Raw genomic sequence first — 18,981 nt, 5'->3', positions numbered from 1 at the left:
CAGGTTTGGGGTCATTTTGTGAGCACCCCAGACAGTTTTTAAGTTGGTTCATTCAGTATTTAGATATTTGATATTCATTTCAGACTACCCTACCTATACAAACCCATTGTAACATCAAACTCCATTTTAACCACGATAGGTTCATTAAAAACACCCTTCCTTGGTTCTGGTGACTCATACTGCCCTCCTAATGCGTGAGGGGCCATGTTTTTTGATTACTTTCTTCATATTTTTTTGCTGTATCTTTTTTCCATTTTCCACAAAGAAAATACACAAAAATAAATGTAAAAAGTAATTGATAAAACACAGCCTCCTGACACATTACGCATTACAGACAATATCAGTCCCCAGAACCAAGGACGGTGTTTTCGATTAATCCATCATGGTTAAAATGGAGTTTGAAGTTACAAAATGTATAGGAAGGGACCGTGTCTGATTAAATGAATATGAAATATCTAAATACTGAATCAAGCAACGTAAAAACTCACAAAAGCCTGAGTAGACGTTAAAATGACCCCACACATGTTTGAAAAATAAATATCGCTTTAAACCCTACACTTAGTTGACCGGATTCCCAAGGGCTCTATACTAGGCCCCTCCTGTTTTCACTCTACACTAAAAATCACTTGTAGATCACGTTTGCCAATGTTAGCCCCAGAATAGGGTTGCTAGGGTTCAAGTGGTCAGTATAAAGATGCATTGTTATAATAATTTATTATATAAATTATATATTTTATATATATTATATAATTTATTTATAATAACCTGGCAGACACATGAGACACAAAACACTACAGCCGTTCTCCAGCCCCTCTCTCTCTCTCTCTCTCTCTCTCTCTCTCTCTCTCTCTCTCTCTCTCTCTCTCTCTCTCTCTCGTTGTTTCCTTTCCTCCTTCAGCAGTCGTGGGCCAGTGATGACAACAAAGTCAAAGAGCTGATGATGACTTTCAAAAATGACACCAAGAGGGAAACCAGTGTCCCCTGGTTCACCGCCAGTGAGGTGATATTTTTATTTACTTTTTTATTTCTGTGTTAAAGCCAAAGAGCTACGGTATGTGTGTGTGTATGACAGTCAGGGAGAGTTAAGAGGGTCAACTAAAGCTCAATGGAGCACCAATCTATGCCAGAATCTGAATAGAATCAAGTTTCATTCATCAACCTGACGTAGAAACCAGTGCAGATCCGAGTGCAGGAATCATCTTACGACAGGTTTCACGTGTATTTTATGAAACAGTCAGTCAACCCTGAACATGGTTGGGTGTTGATAAATGTGACGGCAGAAAATGATTGGCCCTCTCTAATGCTCATCATTAGATGGCACAATTTCTGTCAGTGTGTCAGAGGAGGGCTGTGGACAGTTCAGAAACCTGCCTACCAGTGACGTCATCGGTAGGCAGGTTTCATTTCAAACAAGATTTTAAACACTTTTTTTTTAATTAATGCAACAATTTCTTCTATTTAAGCATACTAGCTTTCCAGGAAGAGAAAGGCTGTAGTTTCTATTAGCTTGTAATCCCCGTCAATGATGTCATCGGTAGGCAGGCTTCTTAAAAGAGAATTTCGGTCATTTTAGCTTGTATGTTTGATGTGTCGCTAATCACTCACCAACATACAAAGGAACGTTGAATAATTCCAGATCTGCCCCTGTAGTCCATTCTGCAGACCCCTTGCAGCGGCATAATGGGAGAGTGTGTATGACTGAAAATCGCCTATCGGAGAGAAACAAGCAACCAGTGTCATCTCGTTCTGCATTAGCGTTAGCTCGTCGGGGACATTCAGCGCCTGTCTGAGTATCATGATACTCCACAATGAGTACTAGGAGAAAAAAACAGACTTTGCATTTGTTAAAATAGGCGATTTTCAGTCATACACACTCTCCCATTATGCCGCTGCAAGGGGTCTGCAGAATGGACTACAGGGGCAGATCTGAAATTATTCAACGTTCCTTTGTATGTTGGTGAGTGATTAGCGACACTGTCTGCAGCCAACCAATGAGACGCAGAGTGAGTAGACATGGTATCTTATCATCTTATAATGAACATTAGTGAGGACCAATTATAATTATGAAGATAGGGTTGAAAATGGGTGAAGTGCTCAGTTTAGAGGCCTGTCCCTTACTTGTCTGTCTGTCTGTTCTCACTGTCAAAGTTGATGCCAGTCATGTCTTCTCTTTGTATCATTCACAGTTTTTAAGTTTCCTGTTTTCCAAGGAGAACTCGATTTGGAACGAGAAGTTCTCAGAGATCAACAACCTGGACATGAACGAACCCCTGTCTCATTACTGGATAAACACATCACACAACACGTCAGTACTGTGTGTGTGTGTGACACACACACACACACACACACACACACACACACACACACACACACACACACACACACACACACACACACACACACACACACACACACACACACAGTACAGTTTTCTTATCATTAACCTACTTTTCCTCCCTGCAAATTATTATTTTGAGAATTCTGTCTCAATTGAACATGTTTGTCTTCAAGGTACCTGACAGGTGACCAGCTTCGTAGCAAGTCGTCCACAGAAGCCTACGTACGCTGCCTGCGCCTCGGATGTCGCTGCATAGAGTGTCAGTAGTTGAAATATCTTGAAATTGTTTGTATTACTCTCCCAGTATACAATTATGTCTACCAGTAACATGAATTATCAAACAATTAAAGCTGCAATCAGTAAGATTGATGTCCTACCTGAGATTTGAACCTGGGTCTACCATGCAAGTCCCGAAATCTTTACTGTTGAGCTATAATGGAATGTTTGGGCCAGCGAGATTATTATATTTGAGCTTCATGCAATATCCCTTGTCACCAGTAGGTTTCCTTCTCCACCCACCACAGTTTACAGTTTAGGCATTTAGCAGACACTCTTAATCCAGAGCGATTTACAGTAAGCAAGGACACAAGATAATACATCATAATACATCAATAATACATCAAATACATAGAAATAGTAATCTAATAATAAAGTAATACATAAGTAAACCAATGATATAATAATAACTAATACATACGTAAACCAAGATCCTATCATCAGCCTACATTGAAACTATACACACTATATAGGATGCCAGGTCAACAGATTTAAATATATATATATATATATAATATTATCAGTCTAAACAGTATAATGTAAAAAAATCAATGATAAACTCGGATGCATGCATGATTTGAAGTATCCTTTGTATAATTACAGTGGACTGCTGGGATGGTCCTGGTCTGACGCCAATCATCTACCATGGACATACCCGCACGTCTAAAATCGAGTTTAGAGACGTGGTCAAAGCCATCAACGAGCATGCCTTCATCACCTCAAAGTTAGTGTCAGAATAAGCCTCTTTCCATTTCTGATATCCTCACCAGTACAATGGACCACAATGGAAACGAGGCCCCTGGGCTTTTTGTGTTATCCTTCTAGCATAACCTTTGTCTCTACTACCTGTACTGCTGTTAACAAAACGTGTTAATAAAGTATTCAATCAATCAATCATCACCCTCAAACGCATGTGCATTTGCGCGAGCACACACACACACACACACACACACACACACACACACACACACGCACACACAGATTAAAGACTTGTTTGTTGTCATTCTCATGTTATTCCACAGTTATCCAGTGATCCTGTCCATAGAGCAGCACTGCAACTTAAACCAGCAGTCTGAGATGGCTGCTATCTTTAAGGAAGTGTTCGAGGACAAGCTGCTGACCGAACCTGTGGAAGAAAACGCTGAACAACTTCCCTCTCCAACACAACTCAAGGGAAAGATCATCATCAAGGTGCAGTAACCTCTGTTATGTCACTGAGAAAAATCCATAAACAATAAAAAGTAACCCAGGGGAAAAGAATGAAGGAAAATGGAAAATAATCATAGTAATACAGAACGAATAAGAAACAGGTTCCGAATCAACAACTGAAATCCACTTTCAAAGAAAGAAGAAAACCAGCATATCTTGACACATGGATAACACAAACAAACATAACAAACACACTCCCATGAAAAAGGATTTGCTACCGACCAGTGGTGTGTTCTAGGTTTTTTTCAGAGGGTTTACCACAATTATTCTCTCCCACCGAATGAAATAACCACTCTATTGTTAAGTTATTGAATTAATTACTTCAAAGCTCCAATGGCCAGTGGTCGTTATCACCTCAAGACAAAATATACAGTAGCCACACATCACCACGGACGCCAGGTTATCACATGAAAAAGGCTATTTGAACTGAAGTCTGCATTCTTGCTGCCCCCAGCCCCTCCTCCTGCGCATCAGATATGCTTCCTCAGATGGTTACTGGACGGTATACGATTTCTTTCCAAATTTTCTTGGTCAGTATACTACATATATAGCGTAACACGGAAGAACACACCGCTGCCACTGACCCTGGTGCACCTACACCTCGAGCACTAGCTTTGGTTGTGTATCCAACACACAGCCTCAACGCTTCTGGATGTGTGTGTGTTCTCTCACACACACACACACGCACGCACGCACGCACGCACACATACACACACACACAGGAAAACACAAGATTCTCTGTCCCGGCATCGTGGCTTAGAGGCAAAAGATAACAATACAACCAAAGAACTTCTATTCTTCTCTTCTGATGTTCTGTGGTTGTCTTGCAGCACAAGAAGCTTAAGGAGTCCAAGAAGGAAGGCAGCAGTGGCTCATGTCAAAGTCTCCCTGAGCAAGGCACTGAACCCCTGACTGCTCCCGATGAGCAGGTTGGTGCCTTGCAAGATTTGCCTGTCTTCATTCTGTACCTGTTCTACAGTATAGCGGTGTTAATTTTGACAGCAAATTTTCTCTCTATGTTCTGTTGTTCTCTTGCAGCACAACACACAGAGCATGGAGACTGGGACATCAAGGGCGTTAGACAAAAATGGCGACCTGCATATCTGGGATCCCATAGAAGAGGTACTGTATAGCAGTAGCATGGCTCGGGAGCTATTTGTGGGTAATGTTATATTGTTCAAAAGGTGGGTTATTTATTTAAAGCATCATATCTTGCAGTTTTCTAAGCAAAATGTTGTCGTGCTTGGACTCAGGTTAACAGGGTAGTGAAGCCAAAATGTTGAGAAACACTGCCTTAACGGAGTGAAAGAAATGAATTTTCTGTATGTATTTTAAACTCTGTTGGATTTTCTCTGCAGCGGTGGAATACACACTACTGTAAAATCGCAAATGGAAAACTGTATTATCTAGAGGAGGAGGACAAACCGGAAGATCCCGGAGAGGTAAAGCAGTAAGGGGAATGTCTGGGTACAACTTCCATCATAGGGGATCAATTCTTAAATACAATTCTTCATAGAAAATTCCAGAGTGTTTGTTTAATTATTACACTCTCAGAGTAAAACTCTCTGAGAGTAAATCTTCCACTTGATGCTGATTTTCTTTCCAGGCACAAATGATCCATCCTAAACCCTTCTTCTTCCACACACATCTGTTTTTATCTCTCTTCCACAAACCAGTTTAAGGGTGCGGTCACACCGAACTTAAATTTTGCCTATGTGGGCGGCTTCTGCCGATGCTTTTCAATGGGAGCGGAGCGTTTTTTTGCCGAAATTCTTAAGTCAGAATTAAAGTTCAGTGTGACTGCACTCATATTTCCTTATTTTCCTTATTCCACTGCCTCTCTTCCTCACAATTTCTTTGTCTTTGTACCTCCTGTTCACGTCCCTCCATTATCCCTTCCTTGGCTCCCTCTGGTATCCACCATCCTCCTTCCTATGTCTTATTAATTTTAGCGCCACCGTTCAGAGCCGTGGTTCCACGGCCGCGTGCCAGAGGGCAAGCAGATGGCTGAGAGGCTGCTCCAAGAGTCTGGTGGCAGAGATGGAGCCTACTTGGTCCGTGAAAGTGACAGTTCTGTCGGAAACTACACTCTCTCCTTCTGGTACTAAGTCCACTTGATTTAGTTTAGAGCGTAACTTGAACTGAACATTTGAGTGCAAGCTGATTTGAGTGCAAACTTTTTAATTTACTAAACATAATCTGAAATGGCTTATAATGATTGTGCTCCATATGGTGCGTATGCTGATTGGTGTGATGAGGGAATGTAATTAGTTGTGTGTCTGAATTATTCTGTGTGGTGTGTTACATCTATTTGAGTTCATACAGTACATGTACTTATAGGCGCAGTGGGCGTGTCCATCACTGTCGTATTCAATCTGGTTCAGAGGGTTACAACGTGACGCCTCGTCATTACTTCCCCGACATCTACACTCTGATCCAGCATTATGGAGACAGCCCCATGTGTTTCAAAGACTTTCAACTGTGTCTCACAGAGGTCATGCCTCAGCCTGACCCACACCTGAGAGAGGGGTAAGTCTTTACTTGACCACACGCACATGCTGTGGTGCATCCGGCTTTGTCGAGGGTCTATACGGACACAATTTGGCAAGTGTTCGGGGGGAGGGAAGCCGGGTGAGGAGGGTGATATTTGTCACTGCACTCCTACGGGCTGGGCCTATGACACCAGCACATGCACTCATAATCATCACGCATATACACATCCACACTTGCATACAACTTGCAAACTCTAAACTATTAGACCTGCGTGTGTTGGTTTTGCAGTTGGTTCTACAGTAACCTGAGCAGAGGCCAGGCTGAGGACTACCTAATGACAATCCCCAGAGATGGAGCTTTCCTCATCAGACAGAGAGAGGGAGAGCCAGACTCCTTCGCCATCACCTTCAGGTAGCAGTGGTACATTATGCCACAATACATATAACCCTGAGAACCCCCGTCAGTAGATGACACACATTCACAGTATATGTAATTAATAACTATAACCCACTTAATTTATATGGCTCTCCACCCACTACAAAGCTCAACTATTTTAATACTTAGTCTTAACCACTTAAGCTCTATTCTATAATTCAGGTATTCAGAAAAGGCTGATTATTCTAAGTATTTTTTAAACATTTAGATTTTTTTGGGTCAAATTCAGACTTTTCACCTGTTAAGACATGCACAAAATAGGGATATCATGTCATGGCTAAAAGTCACAATTAGAATTGAACTAATGAAGTTCCTGCATTTGTCATATTTTCCTCACTTGCTTGTTGTCCTTCAGAGGAGAAGCTAAGGTGAAACACTGTCGCATCCAGAAAGAGGACGGCATTTACCGCCTGGGCACCACCATGGAGTTTGATAGCCTGGTGGAGCTGGTCAACCATTTCAGGAGAAAGCCACTGTACCGCAAGATCAAACTACGTTACCCAGTCACCCCTGAGTTGATGAACCGCTTCAGCAAGGTGAGTGAGTCTGCAGGGAGGGATGATGTATGCTAGATAGACAGACAGACAGACAGGTAGACAGACCTTTATTGACCTACATAGTTGTTATAGCGGTAAGGATGAAACAAATATTCAGGAGTACAAGAATACGAAAAATAGGATAACAACATAAAAGACAACTTAATATTCAACCTTGCCCTCTGCGTCTGGGTTGGTTAGGTGTGCATAATGTGTAAGCCATCAGTAGATAGATATATTAGAGGCATACGTATCATATGCATTCTATCACCAATAAAAAAACACATGAAATATTATTCACAAGGGAACGAGAGAGTGAGTGACTTAGCAAATGAGAGAGTTTGCAATGCTTGTGCTGTTGGTCTCTGTGTGGCTGCCAGTGTTAATTTTGTCGACTAAAACTATAACGAAAAATGGTCGTCGACTACCTTTTTTCACTGACGAAAACAAAATCAAAAGCTATGATGACTAAAACTAAGACTAAATATATTGACAATTTCGTCAACAGATAAAAAGTAGACTAAAATGTTAGAGAGGGAGTGGAGAAAATAAGCAGTAGAACTAAAAGACATTTCATTTTATGTTTGGTGCGCTTGGGTGTTGCGCTCTGAAAATAGCAGATCTACTCACATCTACGCGCTGCGACGCATTGTGAGCTTGTAGATAGGCTATTTTCAGCATGCAGCCAAGTGTAAAATCAGCCATTACGATTACAACACCATCAAGGCACCACCAAAACACATTTTAGGCGACTAAATCAACTGTAGATTTAGTCGACTATAATCTTATTATATTTAGTCGACTACAGCTAGACAAAAACTAAAACATTTCAGATGACTAAAACAGGACTAAAACTAAATGGATTTTTATTCAAAAGACTTTGCAAATGTCTACAGACATTCACTCCTAACTCCTGGTGTAACTCTGTCTCTATAGGAGCAGAAGTGTGCTTCTCTCTATGATGTCAAATTATATGTGGACCCTAATGAGACTAAGGCTGAGCCATCAATGGTACGTATACACAACAGTGATGTGTGTGTGTGTGTGTGTGTGTGTGTGTGTGTGTGTGTGTGTGTGTGTGTGCTCACGTCAATTCATTATTACTTCAGTACATAGGGTTTAACCCATTCAATTCGGGAATGCATATACTGTGTCATTTTAGAGTCATAGCTATAACCATTATTTTATACTTCGGGCTATTCAAAAATAGCAGATATACAAAGCTCTAGCGATACGAGCTCGTAGATCTGCTATTTATTTATTTTTAATCGTGAAAATGTGTGCAAATCTTTGAATATATATGTTTTTTAAAAGCGTGCGCGTGTGTGTGTGTGTGTGTGTGTGTGTGTGTGTGTGTGTGTGTTTGTGTGTGTGTGTGTGTGTGTGTGTGTGTGTGTTCTAGCCTCCAATTACTGTCAGAGCCCTGTACGCCTACCAGGCCAAGGGGTCAGACAAGCTCAGCTTTGGTGAAGGAGATCTGATACACAACGTGTCCAAAGAGACTAAAACTGAAGGATGGTGAGTACATGCACACTCTCATACACATGGCACAGCATATACAGCACTGTATTCCAGTAGTGCCAAAACCTTTTATAGATCTTTGTGGACTATGGGCCCTATTCCAGGTTCAAGTTGCTAAAGCCACTAATACCGGATTTAGGACTAGGCAGGGGGCGTTCCCCAGCAAAAGTTGCTATTCTGGGACATCTCCCTTACCCGCTAAACACCTGCGCCACTCATTATATTATGCATAGGTGTGGTTTGGGTGTTACTGTGCCAGATGCCATTACCTTTAAGAGTAGACTGCGCTAGACATTATCCCCAATCCAATATACGCTCTCCCTGTCTGCAGTGTTGCCTGGTCTGATTATTATAAGCCACATTGGGCTTGTTTTTCTGAAGTTACTTGTAAATAATGGTAGAACGGTTGTGAGCTTGTAGATCGTCAATTTTCAAATAGCCAACATATATAGATATGCACATTGTTTAATGGACGACATATATAGGTTTGAAGTGCTCATGTGGCCTATTATAGTCGCTTCTTTTGGGCTTGTTTTCATAGACCTGGTTGGTCATTTCTCGCAAATTCTGGCAACAACTCTGCAGCCGCACTGAGGGGATTTTACATGGAGCACACACACCCGATGTTCTAAGCTCTGGACTTTGATTGCCTTTCAATAAAACCATATTTGATAGACATTTTCAGAGAGTCGTGTAGGGGGGGAAAGAGCAGACCAAGTACAGAGCCAACAGTCAAGTTGACTAAATATTGAGGGTTTAAAGGTTAACTATCTGAAAATACACATTAACATGAATCCAGCTATCTATGACATATATGAAAAGGTTTAATCTACAACACAAGAAGAACCCATTTCTATGATGTATCTATGACATGTAACAACAGTTTGGAGGTTCCATTAAAACATTTAAGTTAAATATTTCAGTTGTATAAAACGGTGGTTCTGAAATGACCCCCAAATTAATACATATTTGGCAACAGACCCCCATCTGAAAACATTTTGTGCCGGGGACCGCCATACAAGATTTGTGTTATTAAAAAGATTTAAAAATGTTTGAATAGTATATTTTTGTTATGGCCGATCTACAAGCTAAGAACACGTAAACTTGCGACGCGTTGTGAGCTTGTAAATTGGCTATTTTCAAATAGCTGATATAAGGTTAAAGTGGTTAAATCATTTGGGGGCTATTAACTACTTTAGCTAGGGACCCCCTGGAAAGACCCCTGGGGGTCCCCAGACCCCACTTTGAGAACAACTTACTAAGTTAGCCTACTGGCAGTATGCACAAGAAATTTGCCTCTGTTTATTCAAGTGTTCTTCACCGCTATGACGTCCAGTACTCTGCGTTGCACAAAGATGGTCTTTCCTCCAGGATTCATCACACTGCTCTCTACTCTCCTACTCTCTGCAGGTGGAAAGGGGACTGTCACGGAAAACTGCAACTGTTTTTCCCATTAAGCTACGTAGAGGCAGTGTCCAAGCCTGAGATCAAACAGAAGGTATACATTAGAACTTAAAGGGATAGTTCACCCAAAAAAATACTTATTTTCTATCAATTTCTCACCCCATGGAGCCTTGAATTCATGGAGATACATTTTTTTGTCGCATTCCTGAGACAATAATTTGATGAAAGGCGGAGTCGGTAGGAGACTCAAGAGAATATATATAGGCTATATATATCTATATAATATATATTTTTAAGCAACCCTTAACTGCATTGTGCTGTATTTGTGCTGTGTAATGAAACAGGAAGATGATAACCTACTGAGTACACTCTGTCAAGGTGTGGTGGACATCACTAAGTGTAAGGTCCAACGTGTACCCAACTGTGAGTATATTTATATATGTCTCAGTATGTAAGTGAGGTACTACATACTCTGCACTAATTATTATTCCATAAGTATATACTGTCTGTGTGTGTACGCACTACGCACGTGTGTGTTTGTATTTTATTTATTATGTATATTGTATATGCTACAGTACAAGCACGAAACCAGTAAGATTGAAAAAGGCTTGCTCGTTTCGAGTCTCCGAACCGAACGCTCCGCCCTGCCCCGCAGACGGAATAAAAACAAAAAGAAACACGCCGCTAGGGACGCATTCCTGTGCATCCCTGCCGGGCGGCAAAGTGGAAATCCGGGGGTTGTTAAAACGTGAGCCACGCGCTAGCTGCTGGCTAAGCCGGCGGCCGACCGCTCGGGGACTATCCGCCCCACCCCTTGTTGCCGCCCGTGTGGCATATATATATATATATATATATATATATATATATATATATATATATATATATATATAAAATCACACCCAGTGTGAAGTGGGCGGTGTGGTCACAGTGGTCATCACAGTGATGGAAGTGATTCACTTAAAAAAAAACAAAAAAATCCATACTGCTATTCATAGGGCTGCACATGTATCATGTGTTTCGCTAGCCAATCACAGTCCTGAATTTGCAAAGTCAGCCAATCACATTACAGCTAGTGGTGATGACACTAGCTGTAATGTGATTGGCTGACTTTGCAAAAGTATAGATTTGCATTGACTGTGGAAGGGTTAGCGTTGTAGACTGCGTTGTAGACTATTGGCCAATCACGGTGCAGGATTGGTCAGTGTCCAAACCTCACTTATAGGGGGCGGTTACACCGCCCCAAAAAAACAATCATGAATAGTAGCCTAATGCAGGCGTAAGACCATTGTGTTTGTATTGTGTTATAGGTATACTACATAGTTTTCTATGCATTTTAGGGGGTTTGACCCCCACATTTTTTTCAGCCTTGCACGCCCAGGATAGGTGTCCCTTATTTTAATCTCTGGGAGTTGGCAACCCTAATCTTGCCATTCATAGCACAGCACCAAGTGCCGTGCTATGAGCTTGTAGATCTGCTATTTTTGAAAAATCTTGAACATTTGCACAAACCTATGAATATATATATTTTTTTTTTAAAGCGAACATTCTTAACTCAAATCTTTGCTTCTGGGGGGGGGGGTCCCTGGAACGAAATATTTTGAGATGGGGCGCGACCAAATACAGATAATTTTGGGGGTCCTTGAGATGAAAAAGTTTGAACATATAGCAACATAAGGTTTTCAGAAAACTGTTAGGATTTAGAAGACATTTGCAGATGCGTTCCCCGATTGAATCCGTTAAAGTTGACTATTTGCCTTTCCTCAATTCTCTCCTTCCTTCCTTCCTTCCTTCCTTCTCTCTCCAGCAAAGAATGGGAAGGATCACGTGATGACTCTTCAGGATGTGGAAAATAACAGTCTGCAGTTTGACTTGGCAGCAGATTCAATGGAGGAGCTTTATGAATGGTACCAGGTGGCCTGGTCCCATTCTAATGAGTCTCAGATCAACCAGCAGTTAATACCACATGAACATGAGGCCAGTATCTAATATCCAGCTATCATTTCTTTCTTTTACATCACCCCTAAAGAGTTGGCTCAAGAGAACCAGAAGCTGGTCCGAAAAACTAACCTCTATTTATGGACAGCTGGGCTTTTATACAAAGTATTGTTTTAGATTTAGATTGTGGGTCTATTTTGGGATTATTCTGTATGTATATTTCTATATTTGTTTGTTAATTCTTATGCCCCCGCCCCTTCGTGTGGAAGGCACACCCATGCTTCTACCTCACAGTGGTGGAAAGTAACTAAGTAACCTCAACAATTTTGAGGTACTTTTACTTTACTAGAGTATATCCAATTTTCGATTACTTTTACTTCTACTCCACTACATCTCAGAGGCAAATATTGTACTTTTACCCCACTACAATTATTTGAAAACTTTAGTTACTTTGTAGATTTTGATTATTTGTACAAAACATACATTAATCACTTCAGCCCTATTGAAACTTTGGCTATTTGAAAATAGCCGATCTACAAGCTCACAATGCATTGCGATGCGACAGTCATACAGTACATACACTCTGTATTTATTGGTAGATATTGAGGGGCCTCTACCGGGATGGTTTACCAGGCTAACATAACTGTAGCCTAATTTCACTTTGAGGGGCAACAAATAAATATCAATATCACATATCATGACAATCAACCTCAAATTTGAATCACATGTTGAGGGGCCACGATAAAGTCTCTTCTGACCATACAGGGCGCCACAGACGTGAGAAGTTGATCCATAGTCTTAGAGATGCTACTTTTCCTTACAGATTCCACAGGCTGTGCCTATAACTGGCATCGGGGCAACCACACTGTAATATAAACTGTAATTCATTTGTAAATGAATTGGTAATCTGTTGTTGATTCCAATGTATTTATCCTGTTCACAGTATATTGTTTTCTGTATTCCTTTCTTATTTAAATGTCATACTTTTCCTTTCAACAGGACAAAGGAAAATCAAGTGTGAAGGAAAAGTCTTGGCTAAAACGACTCGGCGGCAAACGAAGTCCTGCTGTTGAGGTGCTTTAGTTTTATTGAGCTGCTTTTTATTTCCCCATGTGTCGCTCTATAGTATATTATTATTACATGGCTTGGCTGAATGCTCGTTTCTGATTGGTCAATCACGCCATGCAGTGGAGTGATTGTACATTATGTCCAAAACCAATGGTCCATACTCCTTCCGACTCGCCAAACTTCTCTTCAGAAAGGGAGGTGATATAACTACAAATTGATGTCATTCCGAACTTCGTATGGACTTTTCCTCAGAACCCGTCGCGCACGTCCAGGTGTCCTGACACTCTGGGCTATAGTTCTTAAAGCCTTTCTGAACCGGAAGATTTTACGACGTCGGAAGGAGTATCTATTGGCCGTCACTTTCCTGGAAATGGAAAAAAGAACCTGTGTGCCAATGGATCCAGTGTACTGTAGTTATTCTTTAGTCGCAAGCTCTTGTTAATACAATCTTCATTGTATATTTCTATAACCCACGGACATGCTTAACCACTTTCAGTTTCACTTTCAAAATGTTTCAGAAATAGTGAAAATAGCAGATCTACAAGCTCACAACGCGTCGTGATGCGAAGCACTGAGCTTGTATCTGCTATTTTCGCGACTTTTGCGTGGCAGGGCATTAATTTGTGAAAAAACATAAAATGTTGAACTGTGGAGATAGAAGGTTTCTGCTCAACAGCAACTATGTTATATTTTATATTGTTTGATGTATTCTTTTCTTATTTAAATGTCATGCTTTTCATTTTAACAGGACAAAGGGAAGAAAGCATACCAGGATGGGAAAGGTGCCGAGCACAGTGTAAAATCAAGTGTGAAGGTAAAGTCTTGGTTTCAACGTAGCATATGAAGGCATGGTGTTGAGGAGGTACTTTAGTCTTATTAGGCTGCAGAATGCAGCCTAATAAGTCTAATAATCAGAATCCAGCCAAAAGGTACCTTGTCTGGAAGTACATCAAGAAAATTCTTCTGTGTTCGCGCTAGAGGGCGCTCTCCCATAGAGAGACCTTGCGTGGAGTGTTGAATATAGAACTACCGGTATGTATATTTGGTTAAAAAGAAAAATCACAATATTTGATGTTGTCCTTAACTCATTCACTGCCAGACTTATTTCTGGCTGTGTTTGCCCACTGCCAGCGATTTAGTGTTTTTTATAATATTGTTTAAAAATTCACATTTTTTTTCCCATTATGATCGCAATTCCAGTCGTTTCTAAACACACAGGCGAGTCGTGCACGTCGCTCAGACAACAAACATTACCGCCGGGGCGGAGCCCTTCTCCTCTAGCCCAGCGTTGAACACAATGCATGGCCATTTGAACGGAAAACTCACTTTCTTTTTCCACCTCGCCACAGACCTCGCTAAATCCTTTATGATCGCATGTTGAACTGTTTGTAGACACACAGGGTAGTTGTGTGAATGGCTCAGAGAAGAAATTTTCAATCGGCGACATTCCATTTTGCAGCAGTAGCAGTTTCAAAAGAGCGATGCGAAACAGTGTTCCGCGGCGGAGAAATGCAAAGCCGAGAAAAAGCCATTTGAAAGCGGAACCCAAACAGGAAGTGGGCGGGAGCGAAAATCTTTGATATGACGTATTTCCGTATCCGGGTGTGCTACAATGAAATGTGTCGTATCAAGAGATGAAGGACGTTGAGATCTTGTTTTAAAAATTGATTTAGCAAAATTGCGTTTTTTACGTCAGAGGCAGTGGATGAGTTAAGTTATTGCCCAGCCTTAAACCAGAGGAAGATAGGCTGTCAGAGTTATGCTTACAGGAAGTGGTTGTTTTGTTCTGTCCAACTTCAGTTTTCCAGTGATATGATGGACCTGGCGGTCTATTGTCAGTCCCGCAGCAAGGACAAGGACAAATTTGGTAAACACACACACACACACACACACACACACACACACACACACACACACACACACACACACACACACACACACACCAAACAAACACACCAAACAAACCACAAACCATACTTTCACAAAATACCCAAAAGCTAAAATACTCGCAAATAAACACACGAATGGTCTCATCCATAGACGTGACCAGAGACACCCACAGAGAGGTCCGCTCCTTCGGGGAGAACAAAGTTCCAGGTCTCCTACAGAGAAAGAACTTCCTACAGTACAACCGCACAGGTCTGAGTAGGACCTACCCTAAAGGTGATCGTATCGACTCCTCCAACTATGACCCTTACCCTATGTGGGCCGCTGGTTGTCACATGGTGGCGCTGAACTTCCAGACTCCAGGTCAGTGAGCTGTTATCTGCCTTATTTTGTACTTTGTCATACAGCGGTTTCAAATAGCTGATCTACAAGCTTACAACGCTTTACGTCGTGATGTCTTATGAGCTTGTACATCTGTTTTTTTTCTTTCTTTTTTTTCAGTCCAGTCAAAACTCCTTTGATTGCCACATTTCACTTTTGAGTATTGGATAACAAATATTGGATCATTTCATGTTTGTCTAGACAAATCCACCCAGTTGAACAGCGCCCTCTTCAGTCTGAATGAACGTACAGGATATGTTCTGCAGCCAAAGTTGATACATAACGATGGCTATGACCCTCAGCACAAAAAGGTGTTCAAGAGCAGCATTGGCATCAGGGTATGTCCCCACGGAAACACTCACACAGGGGCTGTTGTCATTATGACAAAATCTGGAGTTAATTTAAGTCTAACATTAGAGTTGCAGTTTGCTGTGTACTATTTCTCTGTCATGGCATGGCCTGCTCAAGATGAATATTCTGTGACTGCTGATTTATTCCCCATGCAGGTGCTTGGAGCCCGACACCTTCCTAAGCTAAACCGAAACATCAGCTGCCCTTTTGTAGATATTGAATTGTTTGGACATGGATACACTGACTTCAAGACCGTTGAGAGCAACTTCACTTCAACTGTTGTCTTTTGTAAGTTGGGGGAATGTTGGAAGAATGGCGTGTTTAAAGGAGAAGTGTAGTAACTCTGGCAACACCGGGCAAGCTGATAATATGGTGTGAAGCTCGCCGCTGTGTTATCGTTTTCTGCTGGTTTTAGAATGAGGCTGCTTTAATTTTGAAGAAAGTTGACTTCCATTTTGGTTTGTGTTTCCCAGCTGATAACGGTCTGAATCCAGTGTGGAAGACAAAAGAGCCAGTAACCTTTGAAGTGTATGAGCCAGAGCTGACCTTCCTACGTTTTGTGGTCAATGAAGAGGACATGTTCTCAGACCCTTACTTCCTCGCTCAGGCCACGTTTCCTTTTAAAGGCCTCCGCACAGGTGGAAAACATGCATGCGTGTGTGCACACACACACACACACACACACACACACACACACACACACACACACACACACACACACACACACACACACACACACACACACACACACACACACACACCACACACACACACACACGTACACACACACACACACACACGTACACACACACACACACACACGTACACACACACACACACACACACACACACACACACACACACACACACACACACACACACACACACACACACACCAGTGTAGTAGTAAAAGTATCAATACTGCAGTGTAGAATACTCTGTTACAAGTAAAAGTCCGGTAATCAAAATTGACTTGAATGAAAGTACAAAAGTATTGTCAGCAAAATATATTTAAAGTACCAAAAGTAAAATTACTCATTTTGCAGAACGTCCCATTTCACAAGTTCATAATGTATAAAAATCTTTTGAAAATAGCCAATCTACAAGCTTACAATGCGTTGCGATATGACACATAAGAAGAAGAAATGTATGTACTTCTGTGTCTCTGTGTCTGCACGTGTTTATCGTGGTTCATGTTTTGGCAGGTTATCGTTCAGTACCATTGAAGAATGGCTACAGTGAAAGCTTAGAGCTGGCCTCTCTGTTGGTCCACATCGATATAAAGGTGAGGAACAACACAAGCACAACCATAAGGTACAGATATATCAGACTACCAGAAAATCTTCTTAGGACGTCTAAATGCAAGTTAATTGTGGCGAGAACAGCTGCTATCAAAGCTAAGCCTACTGCTATGGAAACCAGTCACTGCACCAATACGAAGTGCTGCCCTATTAACCGCTTAAAGGTAGGGTAAGTGATATTTTTCGTTTAAAACAAAACGTTCTTTTTGTTAAAAGGTTAAAGCTCTATATTGTGATAGTAATCATTGCTATAGAGTGTGTGTTCAGTAACAGGAGTCTCCCTGTCTCTCCAGCTCTTTAATAAACAGAAAATACATTTTCAGGTAGGTGACAAACTTATAGCCAATCAGGAGGGAATACCCATTTATCAGCTTAATTTTTAGAGTGTTCGAGTTCCAATTTTGTCTCCTCATTTCTGTGTCATCAGTCCCAATTTCACTTGTTTAATCTGTATCCTGACAGAGTTATCTATCCCGATTGGATAAAATTGGTATCCCCACCTGAAAATCCATTTTCTGTTCAATAAAGAGCTGGAGAGACATGGAGACTCCTGTTACTGAACAAACACTCTATAGCAATGAGTACTTTAAGAATATAGAGCTATTTAACACTTATTTTAGCCAGTGGTTCTTAAACTTCTTAAGGTTAAGGACCCCCAAATTGACATAGCGGACCCTCATTTGAAAGGATATGCCCAGGACTCCCATATATCTATAGCAGTGATTCTCAATCATTTTAATTTCAAGGACCCCCAGTTTGATATGCATCAGACCACGGACTCCCATTTGATACCATTTTGATATACTATGACCCCAATCAGCTGTGTTAATTTCACTCTGGGAGCGTACTGTACAAATGAACCAAATGGACTCTTAACTAATTCAGTGCCAATTAAATAAAAAAAATATTGCGTACTGTGACAGAGATTTTTCAATTTTCTTACCTTTTTCAAGTAGTCACAGAATATTTATCTCCAGTATGAGCGATCCCCTGATGGTTGCTAATCATAGCGGGTTTCACTGTGCATGAAAAAAAAAAATCATTGCAACCTCCCCGTTCAATTTTATACGCCTTTGAAAATAGCATGTCTCAGTCAAAAAACAAAACGAAAAAAACTCGTCAAACACATCATTGGCACGTTGCGCCATTGCGGAAAAACACGTCAAACACGTCAATGCCACTGAACTGGTCCATTTGCACTATTAAATAGCCAACTGGCTATTTAAGCCTTTTTTGGCTATTTTTCACCGAATGTTCGCCTACTTTGACAAGACCAGTATAGGTACACTAGGGTTCATGTGGTTCACCACTTAAACCCTATATAATTGGTTGACCGGAGTCCCTCAGGGCTCTATTCTGGCAGCCTTTCCGTTTTCGGTCTACATTAAGTATCTATCTGCTGAAAATAGCCGATCTACAAGCTCACAACACTGCAGTATACGGATGCTGGGGGTTTAAGTGGTTGAGAATTTGGATTGGTGATTGGTGACTGATTATTATATCTTGTTTCTTCTTAACCACAGACTGGTGCTATGGCAACAACACCAGGCAGCCAATCATAACTGGGGTACGCAGACTATAGCCTGGGATCAATACCATCTTCGGGTTTCTGATCCGGTCGGAACAGTACGTCATGGTGGCCGGAACCAACGACCGGAACCACCGGCGCTGTGTATCTACATTACAACATGATTCCCCTAGTTTAAATCTTGTTTAGTTTGGTATAATCGTTTGGTTTCTTTTGGTATAGTAATGGTTTGTCCAGACTTTCCTCCACGGTGGAAAGTCTGGTGATGCGAGGTTACGCAGACTACTGCTGCTTTGAACTTTAGCGACCCGGGGCAAA

At 41.3% G+C, this 18,981-nt stretch overlaps 1 protein-coding gene across 1 annotated transcript; it reads left to right on the top strand.

Annotated features, from left to right (window-relative positions):
* Nucleotides 1-921: 921 nt before the first annotated feature.
* Nucleotides 922-18,756, top strand: LOC311041860 (1-phosphatidylinositol 4,5-bisphosphate phosphodiesterase gamma-2-like). The gene is made up of 26 exons (XM_084052345.1): nucleotides 922-1,000; nucleotides 2,187-2,305; nucleotides 2,512-2,597; nucleotides 3,218-3,338; nucleotides 3,637-3,805; nucleotides 4,654-4,752; nucleotides 4,862-4,945; nucleotides 5,182-5,265; nucleotides 5,776-5,924; nucleotides 6,164-6,352; nucleotides 6,605-6,727; nucleotides 7,107-7,287; nucleotides 8,224-8,298; nucleotides 8,690-8,805; nucleotides 10,219-10,306; nucleotides 10,557-10,635; nucleotides 12,017-12,186; nucleotides 13,147-13,221; nucleotides 13,964-14,029; nucleotides 15,016-15,082; nucleotides 15,256-15,465; nucleotides 15,685-15,821; nucleotides 15,990-16,122; nucleotides 16,308-16,472; nucleotides 17,040-17,119; nucleotides 18,659-18,756. The coding sequence occupies exons 1-26, from the start codon at nucleotides 938-940 to the stop codon at nucleotides 18,695-18,697; spliced, it is 2,967 nt and encodes a 988-aa protein (XP_083908471.1). The 5' UTR covers nucleotides 922-937; the 3' UTR covers nucleotides 18,698-18,756.
* The last annotated feature ends 225 nt before the right edge of the window (nucleotides 18,757-18,981 follow it).

This window comes from Gymnoscopelus microlampas (assembly GCF_963454915.1).
Source record: "Gymnoscopelus microlampas genome assembly, chromosome: 3".
NCBI classification, from domain to species: Eukaryota; Metazoa; Chordata; class Actinopteri; order Myctophiformes; family Myctophidae; genus Gymnoscopelus; species Gymnoscopelus microlampas.
This window is presented reverse-complemented; position numbering and strand designations above follow the sequence as displayed.